Source organism: Pan troglodytes, chromosome 1 (assembly GCF_028858775.2).
Source record: "Pan troglodytes isolate AG18354 chromosome 1, NHGRI_mPanTro3-v2.0_pri, whole genome shotgun sequence".
In the NCBI taxonomy this organism is placed as follows: domain Eukaryota; kingdom Metazoa; phylum Chordata; class Mammalia; order Primates; family Hominidae; genus Pan; species Pan troglodytes.
In genome coordinates, this window is record NC_072398.2 from 87,115,746 (window position 1) to 87,137,272 (window position 21,527).

The 21,527-nt window shown below is 48.6% G+C and overlaps 1 protein-coding gene across 3 annotated transcripts in view; it reads left to right on the forward strand.

The window, feature by feature from the left end:
* OLFML2B (olfactomedin like 2B) overlaps nucleotides 1–19,094 on the forward strand; it is a 40,771-nt gene extending 21,677 nt beyond the window's left edge. The window contains exons 5-8 of one of the 3 annotated variants that reach the window (XM_016931082.3): nucleotides 1,936–2,161; nucleotides 3,932–4,456; nucleotides 17,306–17,482; nucleotides 18,010–19,094. In XM_016931082.3, the coding sequence (XP_016786571.1) occupies nucleotides 1,936–2,161; nucleotides 3,932–4,456; nucleotides 17,306–17,482; nucleotides 18,010–18,611 (1,530 nt within the window). In that variant the 3' untranslated portion in view covers nucleotides 18,612–19,094. Of the gene's footprint in view, nucleotides 1–1,929; nucleotides 2,162–3,931; nucleotides 4,457–17,305; nucleotides 17,483–18,009 lie in introns of all 3 variants that reach the window. The other 2 variants (XM_016931078.3, XM_016931080.3) reach the window with 2 other exon arrangements.
* Nucleotides 19,095–21,527: the final 2,433 nt, after the last annotated feature.

Sequence of the window (21,527 nt, forward strand, 5' to 3'; positions counted from 1 at the left end):
AGGAAGCCGCCTCTTCATTATTCAGCCACTGGAGTCCTGGGGAGAGCAGGGCTGGGCCACGCTCCTCTCAGGCTCCCACACTTCTCTGATGGAGCCACCAAAGCAGCTGGACCCACCTGTGGGGTGGCCCTGACTTTGAGCACAGTCAGTTCACAGGTCGTATGCCCAAGGTCCTTTGCTTTCAAAGGTGGGTGATTATAGTCCTGGACAGGGAGTCTGGCTGAACAGACCAACACAGGACCAGAGATCCCGCCACACTGTGGACACAGGGGCTCCTCCTTGGGCAGCAGCTCTGTGGAGGACAGAGTGGTCCATCTACATGATCAGAGCTGTCACAGGGCACTCTCACAGCGCCATCCAGATGCCCAGTCACCGGCCCATATGAGCATCATTTGTTTTGACAAAATTAAATGCCAGTTAGTTACCAATGTAGATGATTCCTTGGGATTTGTTATGATTCAGAAATTCAATTTAACAAATATTAGGGAGCCTCAATCCAGGGGAATCAAAGATGAACAAGAAATGGTCTCTCTTCTTTCAGATTCCCATAGTCTACAGAGATAGCAACATCCCTAAATAGTGCCTGTGGAAAGCAGGCTAGGAGAGGTGCTACAGCAGAAGCACAGACTTATATTCATTAGGACTTGTGTTCAGCTTGGGTAAGAGACCCAAATACAGTGCCTTAAACAATAGAAATGTTTGTTGTTCTTTCACGTAAAACAAGGTCTGGAGGCAGGCAGTCCAGGGCTGGCATGATTAGCTCCAAGATGTCATTAGTGACTTTCATCCTCAAAATCCCCTCATGATCACAAGATGGCTGCTCAGCTCCAGCCATTCTGTCCACATTTCAGTCCAGAGAAATGAGGAAGAGAGCAAAAGATGCCTCCAGGCTGAATCAGCCCCCCTTATGCAGAACTTTTCCAAATGCACATCCCATCAACTTCTTCCTATACCCCACTGGCCAGAATTCCGTCCCATGCCCACTCCCGTAAAACCAGGTCTTCATTAGTAAGGAACAAGAGGGCAGGGAATTTGGGTAATCAGTGAGAAATCTCTGCCATAAAACACAAAATGAAGCTTGGGGAAGATTGATTAATTCTGAATTAGAAGGTCCAGGAGTATTTCCTTGGGGACCTGAAATTTTAGCTGGGCCTTGAGAAGTAGATATATGGGGAAAGGAGGTATAATGGCTATCCAGGCAGAGAAAACAGGCTGAACATAGATCCAGTGGCTCAGGAGAGCCAAGAGTTTCAGTAGTCAGCCAAGTGACTGGAGTGCCTAGGGCGTGGGGTGCAGGGCACACAACAAGAGAGAAGAATGCTGAGCTAGGTCAAGATCAGTTTTACTTTGGACTTCATTCTGTATGCAGGAGGAAGGGTTTGGGGGCTGGGGGTGACATGTGTTTTAGGAAGCCCATTTTGATTGCTGTAACAAGCTTCATCCTGAGGCGGTGTGCATCCTGGTCCTTGGGCTTCATGTCCCAGCCCAGGAATCCTTCCCCTCACAAGGATCTCACCCAAAACAACTTACACCAGATCTAAGTCACCCAGCATCCCTAGGCCAGAGCCAAGAGGAGGACTGCATTCTCTGGGCAGTATACGTCAAGCATAGTGACACTGATTCTGGAACCAGACATCCTGGCTTCAGTCTGCCTTACCACTTACCTGTTGTGAGACCTGAAATTTATGTAACCTCTCTGTGCCTCAGTTTCCTGAACTGTAAATGATCATGATAAAAATAGGTCCTACCTCATAGAACTGATGAGAAGATTAAATTAGTTAACATATGTAAATGCATAAAGCACTTAGAACAGTGCCTGTCTCTTCGGAAGTGCTGCTGTTATTAGCACAGCCTTGGCTCCAGCCTTGCCCCTACCTGCCCACTGTCTCTCTGACCAGTGACCTGACCTTCCCTTGTGTCCCCTCTGAGGAGCAGTATGAAGAGCGGTTTCTGCAGGAAGAAACCGTGTCCCAGCAGATCAACTCCATTGAGCTTCTGCAGATGCAACCCCTGGCTCCGCCTGAGGTGGTGAAGTCACAGCGGCCCCTGCAGAGACAGGTCCACCTGAGAGGCCGGCCGGCCTCCCAGCCCACTGTCATCCGGGGCATCACCTACTATAAAGCCAAGGTCTCTGAAGAAGAGAATGACATTGAAGAGCAGCGTGAGTTGGGGTCAACAGGGCCGCCCCAGAGGCAGGGTAGGGAGGAAGTCACCATTTGGACCATAGTGGGCTGGATTCCTGGGAGCCATACACCCCTCCATACACAGCATTCCAATTACTGCTGTGGCCCTGTTATCCAGAGCTCTCACTGCATTTCCTCACAGCTCGCTGAGTGGCCTTGGGCAAGTCACTTAACTTCTCTGAGCTTGCAGAAGACCATATGGCAGAGTGTGGCTGGGCTGGAAGGGACTTCAGTGCCCTCCAGTCCAGTCCTCCCCATTTGCAGATGAGAAAACTGAGGTTTGGGGAGACTGACTTGCTTAGAGCCACAAGGTGGGCTTCTCTACTACTTGCTCCTCCCTCCGGGGGCCCTGAGCTTCCTGTCTGAGTCTCCAGCACCTCCCCTTCAATCTCTGTCCTTCTTCATTTTTCATGGAAGAGAGACGATCCCTTTTCACATCACGTTTACCTTGTTTTCTTAGGCTTCTTCCTCTTCCTGTGCTCCTCCTCGCCTCCTCCTCCTCCTCTTGTCTTCTTTCTTTTCCTTGCCCAGCACTCCCAGCAGGCCCCGACTCTTCCCCTCTCCCCAGTGTGTCTGAGCGGGTCCTTCCCCATCAGGGCTGATGCAGCAGCTTCCTGTCTGTCTCCTTGCTTCTGCCTTTGCCTCCACCATGTTTATTCTCCACCGAGTAGCTGGCATTATCATTTTGCCCATGTGTTTTTTTTTTTTTTTTGGTCGTTTTTTTGTGTCATTGATTTGTGGTAGTTTTTTACATATTCTGGATACAAGTTCTTTGTCATCATATGTATTGCAAGTATTTTCTCCCTACCTATGGCATGCATTTTTAGTTCCTTAATGGTGTTTTTGATGAGCACATGAAGTCTACTTTACCAATTATTTCTTTTGTGGTTAGAGCTCTTTGTGTCCTCTCTAAGAAATGTTTGCCTCTCCATGTTCCATCTCTGCTCAAAATCCTGCAGCCTCCCCCATTTCATTCAGAATAAAAACTGAACTCCATACACAGCCTCTAAGTCATGCATGCCCAGTGCCTGTCCTTGCTCTGACCTCACCTCTGCTTCAGTCACGCTGGCCACCTCGCTGCTCCTGGGCCACTGCACGCATGTCCTGCCTCAGGGCCTTTTCTCTGTGGTTATTCACCCCTGGAATCTTTGTGCCCGATGGCTGCTCAACTGACTCCTTCACCTCCTCCAGGCAGCTGCTTATCTCCCCAGCTCAATGAGTCTCATCCTCGCCACTTTATTCTTCTCTGCAAGTTTCCCTTCCCTTCTAGCTTGTTTGACCCTCTTTACCCTACATTTTGTTCCCCATAGCACCTTCAGTTGCACAATCCTGTCTATTATCAAGCGTCTCCACCACTATATAGAAGCTCTGTGAGGTCAAGGATCCTTGTTTTGCTTGCTGTTGTTATCCATACTCCATAAACATGTGCTGGATGGATGGATTGGATGACTCACTTACTCCCAGCCATCGGGGTTCAGGACCCATGACTATGCATCCTGCCAGTGACCCCTGAGTCCTGGGGGGAGCATGGCTGCAGTCTATTCAGAGAAACCTCCTGGAAATTCAATGTCCTTCCACCTGTGCTCCTGTCCACCTTCTTCCAAAATCCCAGCCAGGCCCCCTCTGTAACTCAAGCCGTCGTGTTAAGGAAAGGCACCCTCTCATTCACCTGCCCATTGCCATGTGCTCTTGTCATCTGTAGGTTGTTTCTTTCCCGTGCCACAGTGAACCTTGTGTTTGTTTCACAGAAGATGAGTTTTTCAGCGGTGACAATGGAGTGGATTTGCTGATTGAAGATCAGCTCCTGAGGCACAACGACCTGATGACCAGTGCCACCCGGAGGCCCGCAGCCACCCGTCAGGGACACAGCACTGCTGTGACAACCGACCTGAACGCTCGGACCGCACCCTGGTCCTCAGCACTGCCACAGCCCTCAACATCAGATCCCAGCGTCGCTAACCATGCTTCAGTGGGACCAACACTCCAAACAACCTCGGTGTCTCCAGATCCCACAAGGGAGTCAGTCCTGCAGCCTTCTCCTCAGGTACCAGCCACCACTGTGGCCCACACAGCCACCCAGCAACCAGCAGCCCCAGCTCCTCCGGCAGTGTCTCCCAGGGAGGCATTGATGGAAGCTATGCACACAGTCCCAGTGCCTCCCACCACAGTCAGAACAGACTCGCTGGGGAAAGATGCTCCTGCTGGGCAGGGAACAACCCCTGCCAGCCCCACGCTGAGCCCCGAAGAAGAAGATGACATCCGGAATGTCATAGGTAAGTTCATTGTACCTGGCCTTGGTCTCCTGATCAGCTCAGGTAAAAGGCTGAGCCTGGAAATATGTTGAGAGGAGAGGGAGGCACCAGATGGTCAAAGTTCTTTATGGGAATGGCAAGTGGAGTTAAGCCTTTGACCAACGATTAGTTTTAACATCTAGGGTTTATGTATTGAAAATGTGCCCGTGGCAAGGGTAGGACTCTTTTTCCTAAAATAGACATATGAATTAATGGAGCCAAGATTTGGCTTCAGGAGTTAGTTTTATAAATATTTGTTGAGGGCTATCCATACACTAGGCTTTGTGATGGCTATTGGGGTATCCAGTGATGAATAAGTGAATTTTTCTGTGGTAAGTTTACCAAGCCATAAAAGAACAAAGGGTTTTTACTGGGGGGAAAGTCTCAAATTTGTAGCAGAGTGAGAGCAGGGGAATAGCTGGGGCAATGGGCCTCGGTGCAAAATCATGAGCCCCACCCATGGAGAGCATAGAAACATCATGGCACCATGTGACAAGTGCTGTACCAGAGGAATGGAAAAACAGAGAAAAGAAAGAAGGAATATTAGCTTGGCCTGGCTGCCAGGAAGGCTGGGGAAACTTTTCTAAGGAGGTGTCATTTGAGCTGGGATTTGAAGGATGAATATGAGTTTTCTTTTTTTTTTCTTTTTTGAGACAGAGTCTCGCTCTGTCGCCCAGGCTGGAGTGCAGTGGTGCGATCTTGGCTCACTGCAAGCTCCACCTCCTGGGTCCACGCCATTCTCCTGCCTCAGCCTCCCAAGTAGCTGGGACTGCAGGTGCCCGCCACCATGCCCAGCTAATTTTTTGTACTTTTAGTAGAGATGGGGTTTCACCATGTCAGCCAGGATGGTCTCAATCTCCTGACCTTGTGATCTGCCCGCCTCGGCCTCCCAAAGTGTTGGGGTTACAGGCGTGAGCCACCGCGCTGGGCCTGAATAGGAGTTTTCTAAGCAGAGAAGGGAAGCCTCCTGACTGTTAGGTCTAAAAAAACAAGGTATGTTCCAGAAGCATGGAGAATGCAGCCCTATTCTGTGCCTGGGAGCTCCGTGGCCCAAGAGAACGCAGAGCAGTGAAATAGGAAAGTAGAGAAAAAAGGAACTATAAAAGGAAAAATGGGAGCTAGTTACAAATGTCTTTTCCAAAAAGAACTAAACCAAACATTCATTAAATCACCACTGATCATGACTGAAAAATAACTCTATTGAGTAATAATTTCATCAAAATATTTGTTGAAAAATACACTTGATTTGACAGAGGATTTGGCCTGCCTTATACATATCTTTCCCTTCTCCCATTTTTCTTGCCCTTGGCAGCCTCATTCCCAATCCTTCCTCAGCATAAGGTACCAGCTGCTGCCAGAGACAGAGTGGTGAAGGAGTACCTGCCAGGAGTCAGACACTGCTCTCTGCCATTGATAGCTGTGTGACTTTGGCCAAATCTCTGCCTTCTCTGGGTCTCAGTATATGCTATGGTTTTCCACAGGAAGTTTACCAGGTCATGATACTGCTCCTCTTCTTCCATTCACGGTGTGTATGTGCCTCTCTCTCTGTCTCTCTCTCCTTATGGTGTTTTTTATTTGCTGTTCCATGCTATTGTAAGTAAAGATTCTTGTTGGGTGTAAGTTTCAGAATAATGGCAGAATGAGAGCAGTGAAATAGCCCATAGAAATGGACCCCAGGGCAAAATCTCACGAACGCTTGCCTGGAGGAAGCTAAGCGAGAAGGCAGTTCTTGGGCCTTAGAGGTGAGCGTGGGAGCAGGAGAAAATGTTTAAGTTTCTGAAGCAGGGGTCCTGCTGTGTTTCTGCAGCCTGCCTTGGGGTCGGAGAAGAGGCTACCACTTGTGCACCAGCTCTGGGCAGCCTGACCTTTGTGCTTTTGAGAACAGGCCCTGAGCCCAACACTCCATCTCTCCCTTTGCCATGGAAGTGAACTTCCCTGGGCCCCCATACTTCTACCATTTCAGCTTCCTGTCACCCTTGGGTGAGAGGGAACATCCCTCCAAATATTTAGGAATCTGGCCCCTGTCACCCCTACCACAGTTTTCCAGAATGCTAACAGTGAAGACAGGCTGCAGGTAGGACCCACACACCTTGCAAGCCATCAGGCAATGGTGTCTGCCAGCCTGGGAGCCTCTTCCATCGATGACTTGCTAGCCAGGAGTGAGTTGTTCACTCTCTCCATAACCTACCAACCTGGATCCCAGAACCCAGCCTCTCCCCAACTGCCTCCCCAGGACTTTGCCATCAGCAGGCTTTTCTGGTGTTTTCAGGGACACTTATAACTCTTCCCCCCTCCAGTAGCCTAATTGAGATGTGATGCCCAGAGAAGCCATGTGTCCCAGCAGCCATTTACCTGGTGGTAGGAATGACATTTTCTCTTGTTCAATATTCTGTTTAACTAGAATAGCATCATCATGCTGATGATGTAAGGTTTGCTTAAAGACTAGCCCGTGGCATTTTTCAGAGGAGCTGGGGTTCTCACCTCTTATGTCGACTGCAGAAGAAATAGACATGGACACAGATGTAGTGTGTTCTTCAGATGCCAAGGGGTGAGAGGAGGGGGTGGCCCAGAGAAGAAAGGTTTGGCTGTCTAGGCATTGTCTAGCTTCGATAAGTTTGTTTCTGGAAATTATTTTCAATAGTTTATCACTGCCAAATGCCTCCCTCTGGCTGCTGTTGGTGTGGATGAGATTTTCATACGCTAACATTCTCTACAGACCCCTGACTTGCCTGTGTCTGGCCAAGGAAGACCGTGATGTGATGACATCTCCCAGTCATCAGTAAAATTAAAAAGCTTTTGGCTGAAATAGACATGGGCCACTGATTTGCTACCTGGGAAAGCTTGTTTGCTGTTTGATGAATCCAGCAATTTTGATTTTTGAGCTATTTAAGATGTGGTTGTAAACAGCACTAATTTTAAAAGAAAGATTTTATCCCATGGTTTCCAATCCTGATTTTGTGATGTCCTAAAATGTCCACCATTGTCCTCAGGAGAGTTATAAAATGTTAAAAAAAAATCCAAAAACAAGTAAATTAGAATTCATTTTTGGCTGTGCAAACAAAACATTTGGCCGTAGTGTAGCTCTAGGACAGGGAGAGGAAAAATATTGTCAGTAATTGGAGCTGGGGTTTGGGTAGGATTGGTACCATCCGAGAAGGCGCTTCTGCTCGGGACAGCCCTGACTTTGGGAATAGCTCAGGCTACTGCAGAGAAATGAAACTGCCACATGGCCAAGGCTCTGCAGATTCCCACACTTTAGCAACTACAATTCCTGATGCATTTTGTAGAAGGGGCTGGTTTGGAGTGGGGGAGGGCGGGTGGCAGGAGCAGACAAAGAGGACAGTCAGTTTATAACAATACCAGAGAGAGCCTGGCTCCTATTTGAATCTAGAAAATACCATGAACTATGAAGAATGTCTCCCCCACAAAGCAGATGACTGTAACCACCCCGAGGCTTGGCCAGCTGTGCCGACCATGGGGCGTGATGGCCAGTCCTGCCTGTCTCGTGTCAGGGAGGCTGGTCTGGGGCAGCCCAAGGAAGGCGATGCTGACGTGGGCTGGGACAGCTTCCAGAGCCTCTGCAGAGCCCAGACTCTAAGTCACTAGACAGGCAGCTCCCCCAGCCCCAGCTCCACAGCCCCAGCTCCACTGGTCTCAGTCTCTTTGCTGATGCTCCTAACCCAACTTGCTCAGAAAACTGGAAATCCAGTCATCGTATAACACAGGGGCCTCTGGCCCTAGAAATAAGGATATAAAATGGATAAAATACACCCTTGCAGGTGGTAAAGGACTGAAGTCTAAGCCTCTTGATGAGGATAAAGAGTCATCTAGTATTAATAATTCATCTACCACTACAGCGTGCTCGGCTGCAAAGATCCAAAGTGAGCAAGAAGTGGTCACTTTCCCAAAGGTGCAGGGAGGCAGCAGTGACTGAAGTGGCTGAGCACATGGGAAGTGTGGCTGGCAACGGATGCATGCTGTCCAGGGGCGTCGTATCACTTCTGCCATGGGGCTCCTCTCTGAGGGTGTTCTCCAGCTCACCAGGCTCAGAGGGCAGAGAAGAACTCTCCAGGCAGAGCCAAGAGCATGCGCCAGGTTGGGCAGGGAATGGAAGGCAGCCCAGGTACGCCAGCACAGATGGGGTCGAGTGAGGGAGAGTGATGGAATTCCAGGGTAGGGAGCCGGGGCCTGATGATGAAGGGAATGAGAAGTAGGGACTCGATGCTAAAAGAGATAGAGAGGGCTCTAAGCATGGAAACAATATTCAGATTTGCTCCAGTATTAAGTGGACCATCACACACTCAGGATGTGTGAGTGCCGTGGGTGTCAGGGATGCAAAGACAGATACGGCAGGGGCCCTGCCCTGGAGTTGCACAGCTTGTATTGAGACCAACACAGACACATGACTTCAACGCAGGGTGGTGAGCACTGGGGGGCACAGGCCACAGTGGGTCACAGAGGGAGACTGAGGCAGCCCAGGACCCTCTTCCAGAAAGAGGTGCTGGCCTAGCTGTTTTGTAGCATCAGGGGAAATTAGCTAGGCAAAGAAGGAAGGTAGCACTGCAGTGAGAAGAACCAGAGCCAACAAGAGCATCGGGGCCCAGTGCAAAATGACAATGTGGGGCCCGTGCTCAAAAGGCAGGGGAAAAGTGCCATGCCAAGTAGTAAATATAAAGCTCCTCTTCTTCCATTCATGGTGTGTATGTGCCTCTCTCTCTGTCTCTCTCTCCTTATGGTGTTTTTTATTTGCTGTTCCATGCTATTGTAAGTAAAGAAATACAGGCATGCCCCCATGTTATTGCACTTTGCTTTGTTGTACTTCACAGAGAGTGCATTTTTTTACAGACTGAAGGTTTGTGGCAACCCTGTGTCAAGCCAGTCTACCAGCACCATTTTCCAACCCTATGTGCTCACTTTGTGTCACATTTTGGTAATTCTTGCAATATCTCAAACTTTTTCTTTGTATCTGTTATGATGATCTGTGATCAGTGATCTTTGACAATTACTATTTTCATTGTTTTGGGGCATCACCCACCACACCGATACAAAGCAGTGAACTCAATCCATAAATGCTGTGTGTGTTCTGCTGCTCCCCCAACTGGCATTCCCTGGTCTCTCTCCCACTCCTTGGGCCTCCCTGTTCTGTGACACACAACAATATTGAAATTAGGCCAATTAATAACCCTACAATGGCCTCTAGGTGTTTAGGTGAAAGGAAGAATTCCACACTTCTCACTTTAAATCAAAAGCTGGAAATGTCAGAGCTGAGCGAGGATGGCATGTCAAAAGCCGAGATAGGCCAAAAGCCCTCCTGTGCCAAACAGTTAACCAAGTTGTGAATGCAAAGGAAAAGTTCTTGAAGGAAATTAAAAGTGCTACTCCAGTAAACACATGAATGATAAGCAAATGAAACAGCCTTATTGCTGATATGGAGAAAGTTGTAGTGGTCTGGATAAAAAGACAGTCCAACCACGACATTCCCTTAAGCAAAATTCCCTAATCCAGAGCAAGGCCCTAACTCTCTTCAATTCTATGATGGCTGACAGAGGTGAAGAAGCTGCAGAAAAAAGTCTGAAGCTAACAGAGGCTGGTTCGTGAGATTTAGAGAAAGAAGTTGTCTCCATAATGTAAAAATGCAAGTGAAATAGCAAGTGCTAATGCAGAAGCTGTAGCAAGTTATCTAGAAGATCTAGCTAAGATTGTTGATGAAGGTGGCTACACTAAACAACAGATTTTCAGTGTAGGCAAAACAGCCATCCATTGGAAGAAGGTGCCATCTAGGACCTTCATAATTAAAGAGGAGAGGTCAGTGCCTGGCTTCAAAGCTTCAAAGGACAAGGTGACTCTTCTGTTAGGGGCTAATGCAGCTGGTGACTTTAAATCAAAGTCAGTGCTCATTTACCATTCTAAAAATCCTAGGGCCCTTAAGAATTATGCAAATCTACTCTCCTGGTGCTCTATACATGGAACAACAAAGCTTGGATAATAGCACATCTTTTTACAGCATGGTTTACTGAATAATTTAAGCCCTTTGTTGAGACCTACTGCTCAGAAAAAGAAATTATTATTTGAGACAGAATCTTGCTCTGTCACCAAGGCTGGAATGCAGTGGCACGATTTCAGTTCACTGCAACCTCTGCCTCTCAGGTTCAAGTGATTCTCCTGCCTCAGCCTCCCAAGTAGCTGGGATTATAGGCACATGCTACCACGCCCAGCTAATTTTTTGTATTTTTAGTAGAGATGGAGTTTCACCATGTTGGCCAGGCTGGTCTCAAACTCCCAAACTCAAGTGATCCACCTGCCTCGGCCTCCCAAAGTGCTGGGATTACAGGTGTGAGCCACCGCGCCTGGCCAGGAGATTATTTTAAAAATATGACTGCTCTTTGACAATGCACCTAATCACCCAAAAGCTCTCATGGAGATGTGCAAGGAGATGAATGCTGTCATGGCTGCCAACACAGCATTCATTCTGAAGCCCATGGATTAAGGAGTCTTTTTGACTTTCAAGTCTTATTATTTAAGAAATACATTTTGTAAGGCTATAGCTGCCATAGATAACGATTCCTCTGATGGATCTGGGCAAAGTAAATTGAAAACCTTCTGGAAAGGATTCATCATTAAGAACATTCATGATTCATGGGAAGAGGTCAAAATATCAACATTAACAGGAGTTTGGAATAAGTTGATTCCAACCCTCATGGATAACCTTGAGGGGTTCAAGTCTTCAGTGGAGGAAGTCACTGCAGATGTGGAAATATCAAGAAAACTACAATTAGAAGTGGAGCCTGAAGATGGGACTGAATTGCTGCAATCCCATGATCAAACTTGAATGGATGAGGAGTTGTTTCTTATTGATGAACAAAGAAAGTGGTTTCTTGATATGGAACCTACTCCTGGTGAAGACAGTGTGATCACTGTTGAAATGGCAACAAAGGATTTTGAATATTACATAAACTTAGTTGATAAAGCAGTGGCATGGTTTGAGAGGCTTGACTCAAATTTTGAAAGAAGTTCTACTATGGGGTAAAATGCTATCAAACAGCATCACACACTACAGAGAAATCTTTCATGAAAGGAAGAGTCAATTGATGCAGCAAACTTCATTGTTGTCTTATTTTAAGAAATTGCCACAGCCCCCTAGCCTTCAGCATCCACTCCTCTGATCAATCAGCAGCCATCAACATCGAGGCAAGACCCTCCACCAGCAAAAAGATGACGACGCACTGAAGGCTTAGATGATCATTAGTATTTTTTAGTAATAAAGTATTTTTAAATTAAGGTGTATACATTTTTTAGACATAATGTTATTGAACCCTTAATAGACTGCAGTATAGTGTAAACATAACTTTTATACTCACTGGGAAACAAAAAAGTTGTGAAACTCACTTTATTATGATATTCGCTTTATTACAGTGGTCTTGAACCAAATCCACAATATCTTTGAGGTATGCCTGTATTAAAAATTTAATTTACTAGCATGAATTATACAATTCATCTTTATATTGTGCAATGTTAGTTTTAAATGCAAATATAAGATCTTTCAACTTTTATGCAGAATCCACCAAAATGACTCATTTCATATTTTGTAGCTCCTTCATACATATGTATGTATGTTCTTACTAGAATAGTGGAAATACTGCACAAAACTAATTCATCTGTTTTTGTTTTACTTGATATATGAACATTTTAACAACACTCCCTGCCTTCAGCTTACTGAGTGAGGAAGGACTAAAAAGAAAACGGAACTATGAGTTGCCCTATCCTTCCCTCTTCTTTCGTGTCAATTTCAACATAGGTTGTTGTCTAATACAGGGAAGTAACACAAGAAAGAATATGATAGGGTTCCTTGACCATTTGTGTTTCTTAGAACACCACTGCCTTCTTTCTGCTTTCGGAGCACGATCTGGTTCAAATGTAAAATGTGGCCTCTGGGGCAACACACCTACCTTGTGCTCACTTTGAATCTCACTGAACTCAGGCACGTAGTGGGTCTACCTGCAATTCTGTGCTCATTGGGCATAGCAAACCCTATATGCAAGTAGGGGACAAAGAATGTGGCCACACATATCTTGCATTCTCCTCTGCTCACAAACAGGCTGCATTGTTAGACTTCACATAAAATACAAGTTCGAGGGTGAAAATATTAAGATATTCAAGATGGTGACAGCAGATCATTAAATGAAGGGCAGCCCTTCTGAGCAAGGGTCCTGTGTGATTGCACAGATCATATGCCCAAAAAGCCAGCCCTGGGTTTATGGTGAATACCATAGCCCTGGCAACTATGGTGAATACAAGCAGCTAGGTGTGGGCAAGAGATCTCAAGCTGGCAGCCTGAGGGCCAAATTCATCCTAAGATGTGTTTTTATGTTCTTGAATCTGAATGCCTTCAGGTCAGCTCTTCCAGTTCACCACAGTGTCTTCTGCCACCATGTGTCTCACACTCAGCCTGACTCATCATTTCAGCTCCTGCCTGACCCCTGTAGGCATCTGAGTTTGAGACCTCTGAATGAAGGCAGATGACAACAGTAAGAATGGTGATGCAGGAAGGGCTGATGTGCTAGGATGGGGACTCTGGGCTGCACTTGGTGGTTGGAGATGGTGAGTCATTAAGGGTTTAAGAAGATGTGCGTCTTGGAAAAGCAGCACAGGGAATACTGGGGAGGATAAGTTAGAAGTGGGCAGAGATGAGCCAGAGAGACAAACTGGCTCAATTGGAGTGATCCAGGCAAGAGTTGGTGAGATCTGAACTACGCCATAGAGGTGGAGGATCAGGGTCAAGATGTTACTCAGTGCTGAGTTGGAATGTGGGTGAAGGGAAAGGGGACATCAGGGATGACCTAGGTTTCTGGCTCAGTTGGTGGATGGTGTGCCATGGCTTTCTCTGGGACAGTAAATACAGGAGGAGCAGGCTGTGAACTGAAGCAAATGATTTCCATTTTCAGTCCTTTAAGTTTGAGGAGCCATGAGGACATCCAGAAAGAAAGTGCCTTGTAGGTAGTTGGATGGATTCATGGTGCTCAGAATCAGGACCTGGGCTGAGTTGTTGGCAGGAGCTGAGTCTGCAGGAAGAATGAGGAGGGAGGAGGCTGAAGGTGGAACTCCAGAGGGTGGCATTTGAAAGCAGGCAGAAGAGGAAGCACTAGCCAAAGAGATGGAGAAGGCCAGACCAGGCAGGTGGGCGGGACCAGGAGAGAGTGGTAGTGGAAGCTGGGGGAAGAAGGAAACGCCTTCTGAGGTGGGTGGGTGGGTGTCAGCGGGGGTGGGGGGTGGCTACCTCAGTTTCCAAGCAAAAAACAGAGGCTTGACTAGAATAAGAGGACTGGAGAACACCCCAAGGGGCAGCAGTCGGGTTGAGGGGCTGAGAGGCATTGCTGACGAGGTTAGTTGGGGAGCAGACGCCCAAGGACCCTACTGGGGAAGCTTGCCAAGTAAGCACCAGAGCTGAGAGCTGGGGAGCGCCAGGAAGGCTCTTGCTTGCTGATTTATTTCTTTCAGAATGCTGAGATTTGAGGAGGTTTATATGCTGAAGGGAAGGGCCCCTTCTTTTCAGACCCTGGTAACGTTTGAAACAGGACCAGCTGTCTCCCAGGACTGTTGGTTAAATGACAGAATACATAGAAAGTGCGTAGTAAATGTCAGTGTCACCGGCATCCTTGGCAGCCCTGCTCTGGGAAAACCTAAGATGAGATGCAGACTGCACTCTCCTGTCTGCAGTTCCTTTGAACTTTCTCCCATCTTTCTGTCATCCCCCTTGAAGAGGAGTCAACATACAGTACCTTCTCTCCAAAGCTGATGGTTTGCTGCCAAGTGTGGGAGCATCTGAGCTGCCCCAGATTCTCAGAGCACAGTGATGTGTCTGGGTCTCGTGGTTTACTGACCTCTTCCCTTGATCCTGTCTTCAAATGCTCTGAAATCATTTGCATTTGTCCTGCCTGGGCTCGTCCGCAGGGCAGCAGTGTTTGCTCTCTCTGAGGGCATGTGAAAATGCAGCCTGAGGTCCTAGTACTAGGACTATGAAAATGCAAGCGGGGACTCCCCTCTTCCTGCAGAAATAAGGGTGCCCTAACCCAAGAAGCTGACTCCATCTGTATCCATTTCCTATGCCTCCAAATTGCCACAAGCTTAGTTGCTAAAAACAGAAATGTACTCTCTAACAGTTCTGGAGGCCAGAAATTCAAAATGAGTCTTGCAGGACTAAAATCAAGGTATCAGAAGGGCTGGTTCTTTCCAGAGGCTTGAGGGGAGAATCCGTTTCTTGCCTTTTCCAGCTTCTCATGGCTGCCAGCATTCTTTGGCTTGTGGCCACATCACTTCAGTCTTTGCTTTTTTCATCACATTGCTTCCTCCTCTCTTGTGGTCAAATCTCCCTTTGCCTCTGTGTCATAAGGATACTTGTGACTGTATTTATTCAATAGGACCACCCAGATAGTCCAGTATAGTCTCCCCATCTCAGGATTTTTTTTATGTAATCACATTTGCAAAGTCCCCTTTGTTTCCTTTTGTCCCAATCACAGGCTCCAGGGATTTGGACCTGGATATCTCAGGGGTATATTACTCAGTCTACCACATCATCTTCAGAGGGGACTCTCCATGCACTCTGGTGAAGGAGGCAGGGCATGCATTACAATCATTTTACTTCTGAAGAGATTAAAACTTTTTGACGTTACAGTTGCAACACAGACTTTGGAGTTGGTGGCTGGGCCAAGACCAGAGCCAGGCCTCTGGCCCCAGCCTGGGGCACATCTATAGCCCAGCATTAGGGCCCTGACACTGCGGAGCCTTGGTGTGAGACGGGACCCTGCAGGGATTTTCAGGGCTGCTGGAGCTGCACAGACGAGTCCTGGCTTTCAAGAGTCCCTCTGCAATTTCTGTGTTTGGTCAGAGAGGTGGCATGGCCATGGTAATCCCCAGACAGAAAACACCTCACCTCATGGCCATCTGTGGGGCTTGAGGGCATGAGCCAGGGATGCCTCTGGACAGGGAATTGGTGCCCTTTCTGGGCTTTGCCAGGGCAGAGGATTGCCCGGTGATGGCAATCCTCATGGTGAGCTAGGGCTCACCTCAGTGCAGGAGTGTGGCGTCCTCATTGGCAGCCAGGGCCCTGCTTAGCTCCAGGGAATGAGAGCTTTTCCATCAAATCTCTGCTGCCAGGGCTCAGTCAGAGTTTTCTGTTTTATTGTCTTGAACAGATGAGCTCAGCTCTGGGGGAATGAGGCATTGGCAGGGAGGTTCTTTTGTTTGTCTTATGGAGACTGAATCTCTTCCCGCTCCATCAGACCAGGACCTAATAAACCCCACACTGAGCTGCCTAAACCCTGCCAACTGCACCCAGCTATGGGGCCTGCCTGCAAAACAGTGTTCATGCCTCTTCCATCCGCAGCTGCCCCAGACCCAGGGCCAAGGGCCCAGCTGCTTGCTCCTGTCCTGTCAGCGGCAGGGCTTGGACTCCTTCCTCAAACCACTTTGAGGGGAGCAGAATAGATGGAACGGATTGGAACAGTTTGGAAATGAGGGTGACCTAGAATTTAGAGAACTCTGGAAGCCAAACTGTAGGGTCTTTTGTTACTTTTGTCCCAGGTGAGTGTCAAGGACCAATTATTCTCATCACCCATCAGTGTCGTCAGTCTTGATGGCAGGTGGGGCAGGGGTTCTGCTGGCCCCAGCTGCCAGCAGGGGGTAAGGAAGCTGTGAGGGCAGCATTCATGTGGCTCTCTCACTGCCCCCTTCCACTGCCCTCTTCCCACCTCCTCCATAATCCACAAGTGTGAGGACAGGAAGAGCACATGCCCTTAGTCACGTGTGACTTCACTATCATTCAAGGCTATGTTCAATAATAATACTGCATATAAGCATTGCAGGCTCTCAACTTCATCTAGAACCCAGTATAGTTCCAGTGGCTTTTTAGGGCCTCTCCTGGGCACCGGGTCCAGAGCCACTCAGAAGGATATTGCTGAGTTCCTGTCCCATTGTGGCCGACTTGATCTCTGAAGGAGGCTTCTATACCCAGAGTCAGCTCCTTATTCAAGAACTTGGTATCTTGCCCCCCAGTTACCCAGCAGAGGGCCCTGGCATTCTGCTCCCAGTAGTGACAGGGGCATAGGCTTGGGGACAGCTCTCTAGGACAGCAGGTGGGCCTCAGGGACATGAATAGCCATTGCTCCATTAGGGCTGGTCCCACAGCCTGGGGCAGCTCAGCAGCTGGCAGAGCCGAGTTCCTGGTTACACCCAGCAGAGGCCTCTCCTCTGGCCACACTTCTCATGCTGTGTGTTCACCCTGGGATCAGACATTTGGGTGCCTGCAGCAAGCCAGACACCGTGTTCTGAGCACTGAGAATGCAATGAGGAAAAGCCACATTCCCTCATCCCTTGGTGCTTACACTCCGGTTGGGGGCAGGCGTGGAGGGAGGAGAGAGAAGCACAAACATTGTGGAGCTGCAGGATGACATGCTCTGTAAGAGAGCAGCATTCATGGTACCCTGAGAGCTGAATGGAATAGAACAGAATAGTTCTCCAGAGGAGGGCATGGTGTCATAAAAGGACTCTGGATCTTAGGTCTTTGAAGGATAGGACTGAGAAGTCAGAACAGGAGCAAAGCATAGTGGTGTGAAAGTTGCCAAAGATGGGCATGGTGGAGGCTCAAGTGTAGGGTCAAGTGTAGGGTGGATCAGGGGAGTAGCAGGAGATGGTGTGGAAAAATGTTTGGGGTCAGGTTATACAGGGCTGTTAAAGCCTGCCGAGGAGTCCAGACTCTAAATAGAGGAACAGCAGAGGTTTAAGGGGTGAGGCATCACTAGATCAGCCCAAAACCTCCATCCACCTCTTCTCCACCAGGAAGGTGCAAGGACACTCTCTCCACAATCACGGGGCCGACCACCCAGAACACATATGGGCGGAATGAAGGGGCCTGGATGAAGGACCCCCTGGCCAAGGATGAGCGGATTTACGTAACCAACTATTACTACGGCAACACCCTGGTAGAGTTCCGGAACCTGGAGAACTTCAAACAAGGTACATGATAAAGATCCAACCCAGGCTGCTCCTTCCCTTCCCCACGTCCTCTGTTTTTATCACAGCCAGGCCTCTTTGGGTGGTAATGACGGATAGGAAGGATGACACCTTCTTCTGATGGCTAAAGGACCTTTCCTTGGAGAGCGGTCCCCCTTCCCCACTCCCTCACATTCTCTGCCTCTCAGCTCTGCCCCTCCTCACGAGCTCCTGGGTCATGGAAAAACCTCCCAGTCCAGAAGACAGCCTCCCTTTCCCATAGCCCTTGACAATTTACGAACCACATTCATGTATATTAGCTCCCTGGATCCTTGAAACAGGCAGATGGGAATTGTCACTTCCCTATGACAGATGAGGACACTGAGGCACGGACAGGTTGAGTGATGTGCTACAGGATGCTACAAAGTGGCAGAGCCAAGACACAAACCTGGGTTTCCAGACCCCTCGTTGATCATCACTCACTTAACCACATGGGCTGCCCACCCTCTGCCATGCCACTCTGAAGCCTCCTGTTTTCTCCCCACCTGCAGGTCGCTGGAGCAATTCCTACAAGCTCCCGTACAGCTGGATCGGCACAGGCCACGTGGTATACAATGGCGCCTTCTACTACAATCGCGCCTTCACCCGCAACATCATCAAGTACGACCTGAAGCAGCGCTACGTGGCTGCCTGGGCCATGCTGCATGACGTGGCCTACGAGGAGGCCACCCCCTGGCGATGGCAGGGCCACTCAGACGTGGACTTTGCTGTGGACGAGAATGGCCTATGGCTCATCTACCCGGCCCTGGACGATGAGGGCTTCAGCCAGGAGGTCATTGTCCTGAGCAAGCTCAATGCCGCCGACCTGAGCACACAGAAGGAGACCACATGGCGCACGGGGCTCCGGAGGAATTTCTACGGCAACTGCTTCGTCATCTGTGGGGTGCTGTACGCCGTGGATAGCTACAACCAGCGGAATGCCAACATCTCCTACGCTTTCGACACCCACACCAACACACAGATCGTCCCCAGGCTGCTGTTTGAGAATGAGTATTCCTATACGACCCAGATAGACTACAACCCCAAGGACCGCCTGCTCTATGCCTGGGACAATGGCCACCAGGTCACTTACCATGTCATCTTTGCCTACTGACACCCTTGTCCCCACAAGCAGAAGCACAGAGGGGTCACTAGCACCTTGTGTGTATGTGTGTGCGCGCACGTGTGTGTAGGTGGGTATGTGTTGTTTAAAAATATATATTATTTTGTATAATATTGCAAATGTAAAATGACAATTTGGGTCTATTTTTTTATATGGATTGTAGATCAATCCATACGTGTATGTGCTGGTCTCATCCTCCCCAGTTTATATTTTTGTGCAAATGAACTTCTCCTTTTGACCAGTAACCACCTTCCTTCAAGCCTTCAGCCCCTCCAGCTCCAAGTCTCAGATCTCGACCATTGAAAAGGTTTCTTCATCTGGGTCTTGCAGGAGGCAGGCAACACCAGGAGCAGAAATGAAAGAGGCAAGAAAGAAGTGCTATGTGGCAGGAAAAAAAGTTTTAATGTATTGGAGAAGTTTTAAAAAACCCAGAAAAATGCTTTTTTTTTTTAATAAAGAAGAAATTTAAAATCAGCCCCCAGTGCACTTTTGTTCAGCACCGATATGTCTGGCCAGGTGTTGGATCCCGCTCCCGGAAGGAGACGAGGTCTGGTGTTCCTCAGAAATGTTCTCTAGCTGAGGTGGCCTGCGTCCAAGTTCAGTTCCTAGGAGCTCCTCCTCCCCTCCTGATAGGGGCTTCCTGGTGGGGGATTTGGAATGAGCGACCCCCGTGTTCTCTTTAATTTTGTGGCATTGATCCCTTCATTTCTCTGTCACACTGGCTTCCTTGCTCTGTTCTGCTACTCCTCTGATCACTTCACCCAAGGTTGGGGAACCCATTCATTCATTAGCCCTGCTTCTCGAGGTCTGGTCTTAGGCACTGTTGAAAATACAAAACTGAGTGAGTGCGACCTTGTTCCCACACTTCCTTAAGAAGTTCTCAATCAATCAATCCATCTCTCTCCCCCTCTCTCCTTCTGCCCATAACCCTGTCTGCCTTTTCCTGAACAAGCTCATTCGGCCAGGCTTTCCCTCCCACCTTCCCTTCCAGGAAAGGGGCCCCTTTCTGAAACAAGGTCCTTGAGGGAAGCACTTGAGGGATGGGGAAGAACTGCAGCCCCTCCCGGTGCAGGGCTGAGCCCTGTGCAGTGCCTGCTGTCCACAAGTGTGATTTTTTTCCTCCACATTACACAAAACAGGAGATAGAACATCTGAAAAAGCCTGAACAGGCATCTCCTGAGGTTATGAAGGAGGGCAGGACCCAGGGATGCCGCAGGGAGATCAGCACAGCTCTCCTGTTGCAGCTCCCCTCAGCCTCCTCCCGACCCCTCTGTAGGCGGCCTCACTTCCTGACCCCAAGTTAGAGGGTCACACCAGGGAGCACCCCCGCTGTGTAGAGAACAAGGTGGGGGGCCATGAGGAACAGCCCTCCAGGGAGGCCGGCTGCAGCTTGTCTGGGTGAATCAATTGGTTTTAGAGCCAAACTGCCCACTCAGGCCAGGTGAGGACACTTCTCAGGTTCCTCCCACATGCCGGAAGGAGGAAGCAGAGGCAGGGGTAACCGCAGGCCTGAAGCTGGGTGGTCGTTAATGTTTTCCCTGAGCACAACATCCAGGACTTCTTCAAGCAGCTTTCTTTTGTGGGGTTAAACTTTGGAAACACCAAGACTTAAACACCAAGATTTAAACAAAGAATGAGTTTCTCCAAAGCCTAAAGAGCAGAATCATGACCAGGCTATGCTCCACCTGCTGCCGCCTAGGGCAAGACCTGAGACCCGCAGCCCCACCCTTCTGGGCCTCTGCCCTCACCTGTAAAATGAGAGGGTGTTTCCAGCCCTCAGACTTGCTGGCTGAGTCTTCTCCAGCTCTATAATACCTTGTCAAACTTAGAGCATTTTAATTGCTTGATACTGATGGGAAATATATATATTTTTTTCCTGTTAAAAGACTTCCCAACAGTATATTTCAAAAGTAGAGAAAAAATTCCTAACAATTTATCCTTTCATTCTTTTTACATTCATTGATTTATGTGTACATTTATTCATTCAGTAAATATTTATGGAGCCCTGACTGGGGATGGGAGTAAATAACACAAAGTCCCTGCCCTCCTGAAGCTTATATTCTAGACAGGGAGAGAGAAAAAGAAATACATTACGTGTAATGTGACAGGTGACAATAAAATAAAGCAGGGAAAGATGGGAAGGGAGGGGGTTGAAGTTTACAAGAACAGGTCCGAGAAAGCCATCTGATCAGGGGATATGGAGCAGAAACGGAAGGCAGAGGGGTTGAGCGAATCTCAGACCTGAAGGCTGTGGGCAAGCAGACAGTAGGGAGCTAGAGGCCTGCAGGGGCCCCACGGGCACCCCAAGTGAGGCTGGTGGAAGCACCTGCAACCAACCCAGCACCCTGGGCAGGAACAAGGTGCATTCTGCTGTCGCTCGGCATCCAACACAGTTGAGCACAGCTGGGTGATGGTGCGCAGGCCTTCTTCCTGCCTGCTTCCTTCCCCACCGTGAAGATGGGTGTTTGATGGAGAAGACCATCTCCAGGGGTTGGGTCTTAGTCCCAGCTCTCCAACTTGGCATTTGTGAAACCTTGGATAAGACCTCTCTGAGCCTGTCTGCCGTCTGTAAAAAGGACCACATTCTGTCTGCAAGAAGGGTAGATTCATGAAGATTCAAGTAAAGCAAGGCAAGTAAAAGAGTGTAAAACACTGGCCATTATCACAGTCTAAAGTGAAATTCCTTAACTTGATTTCCCAAACCAGCTCCGCCTTTGGCGTTCCCTGACGATCTCCTGGTCCCCTGGGATATAAGCTTAGGGGCCCTCTGTTTACTCCCTGCTCCCGGGGTCTCCATAACAACTTAATTACCCGGACCTCAGGTCCTTTCCTCCCACAGAGGCACGGTGGGACACAGTGGGCTCTCATGGCCAAATCCCAGCTCTGCCCAGTCTGGCTTATGATCTT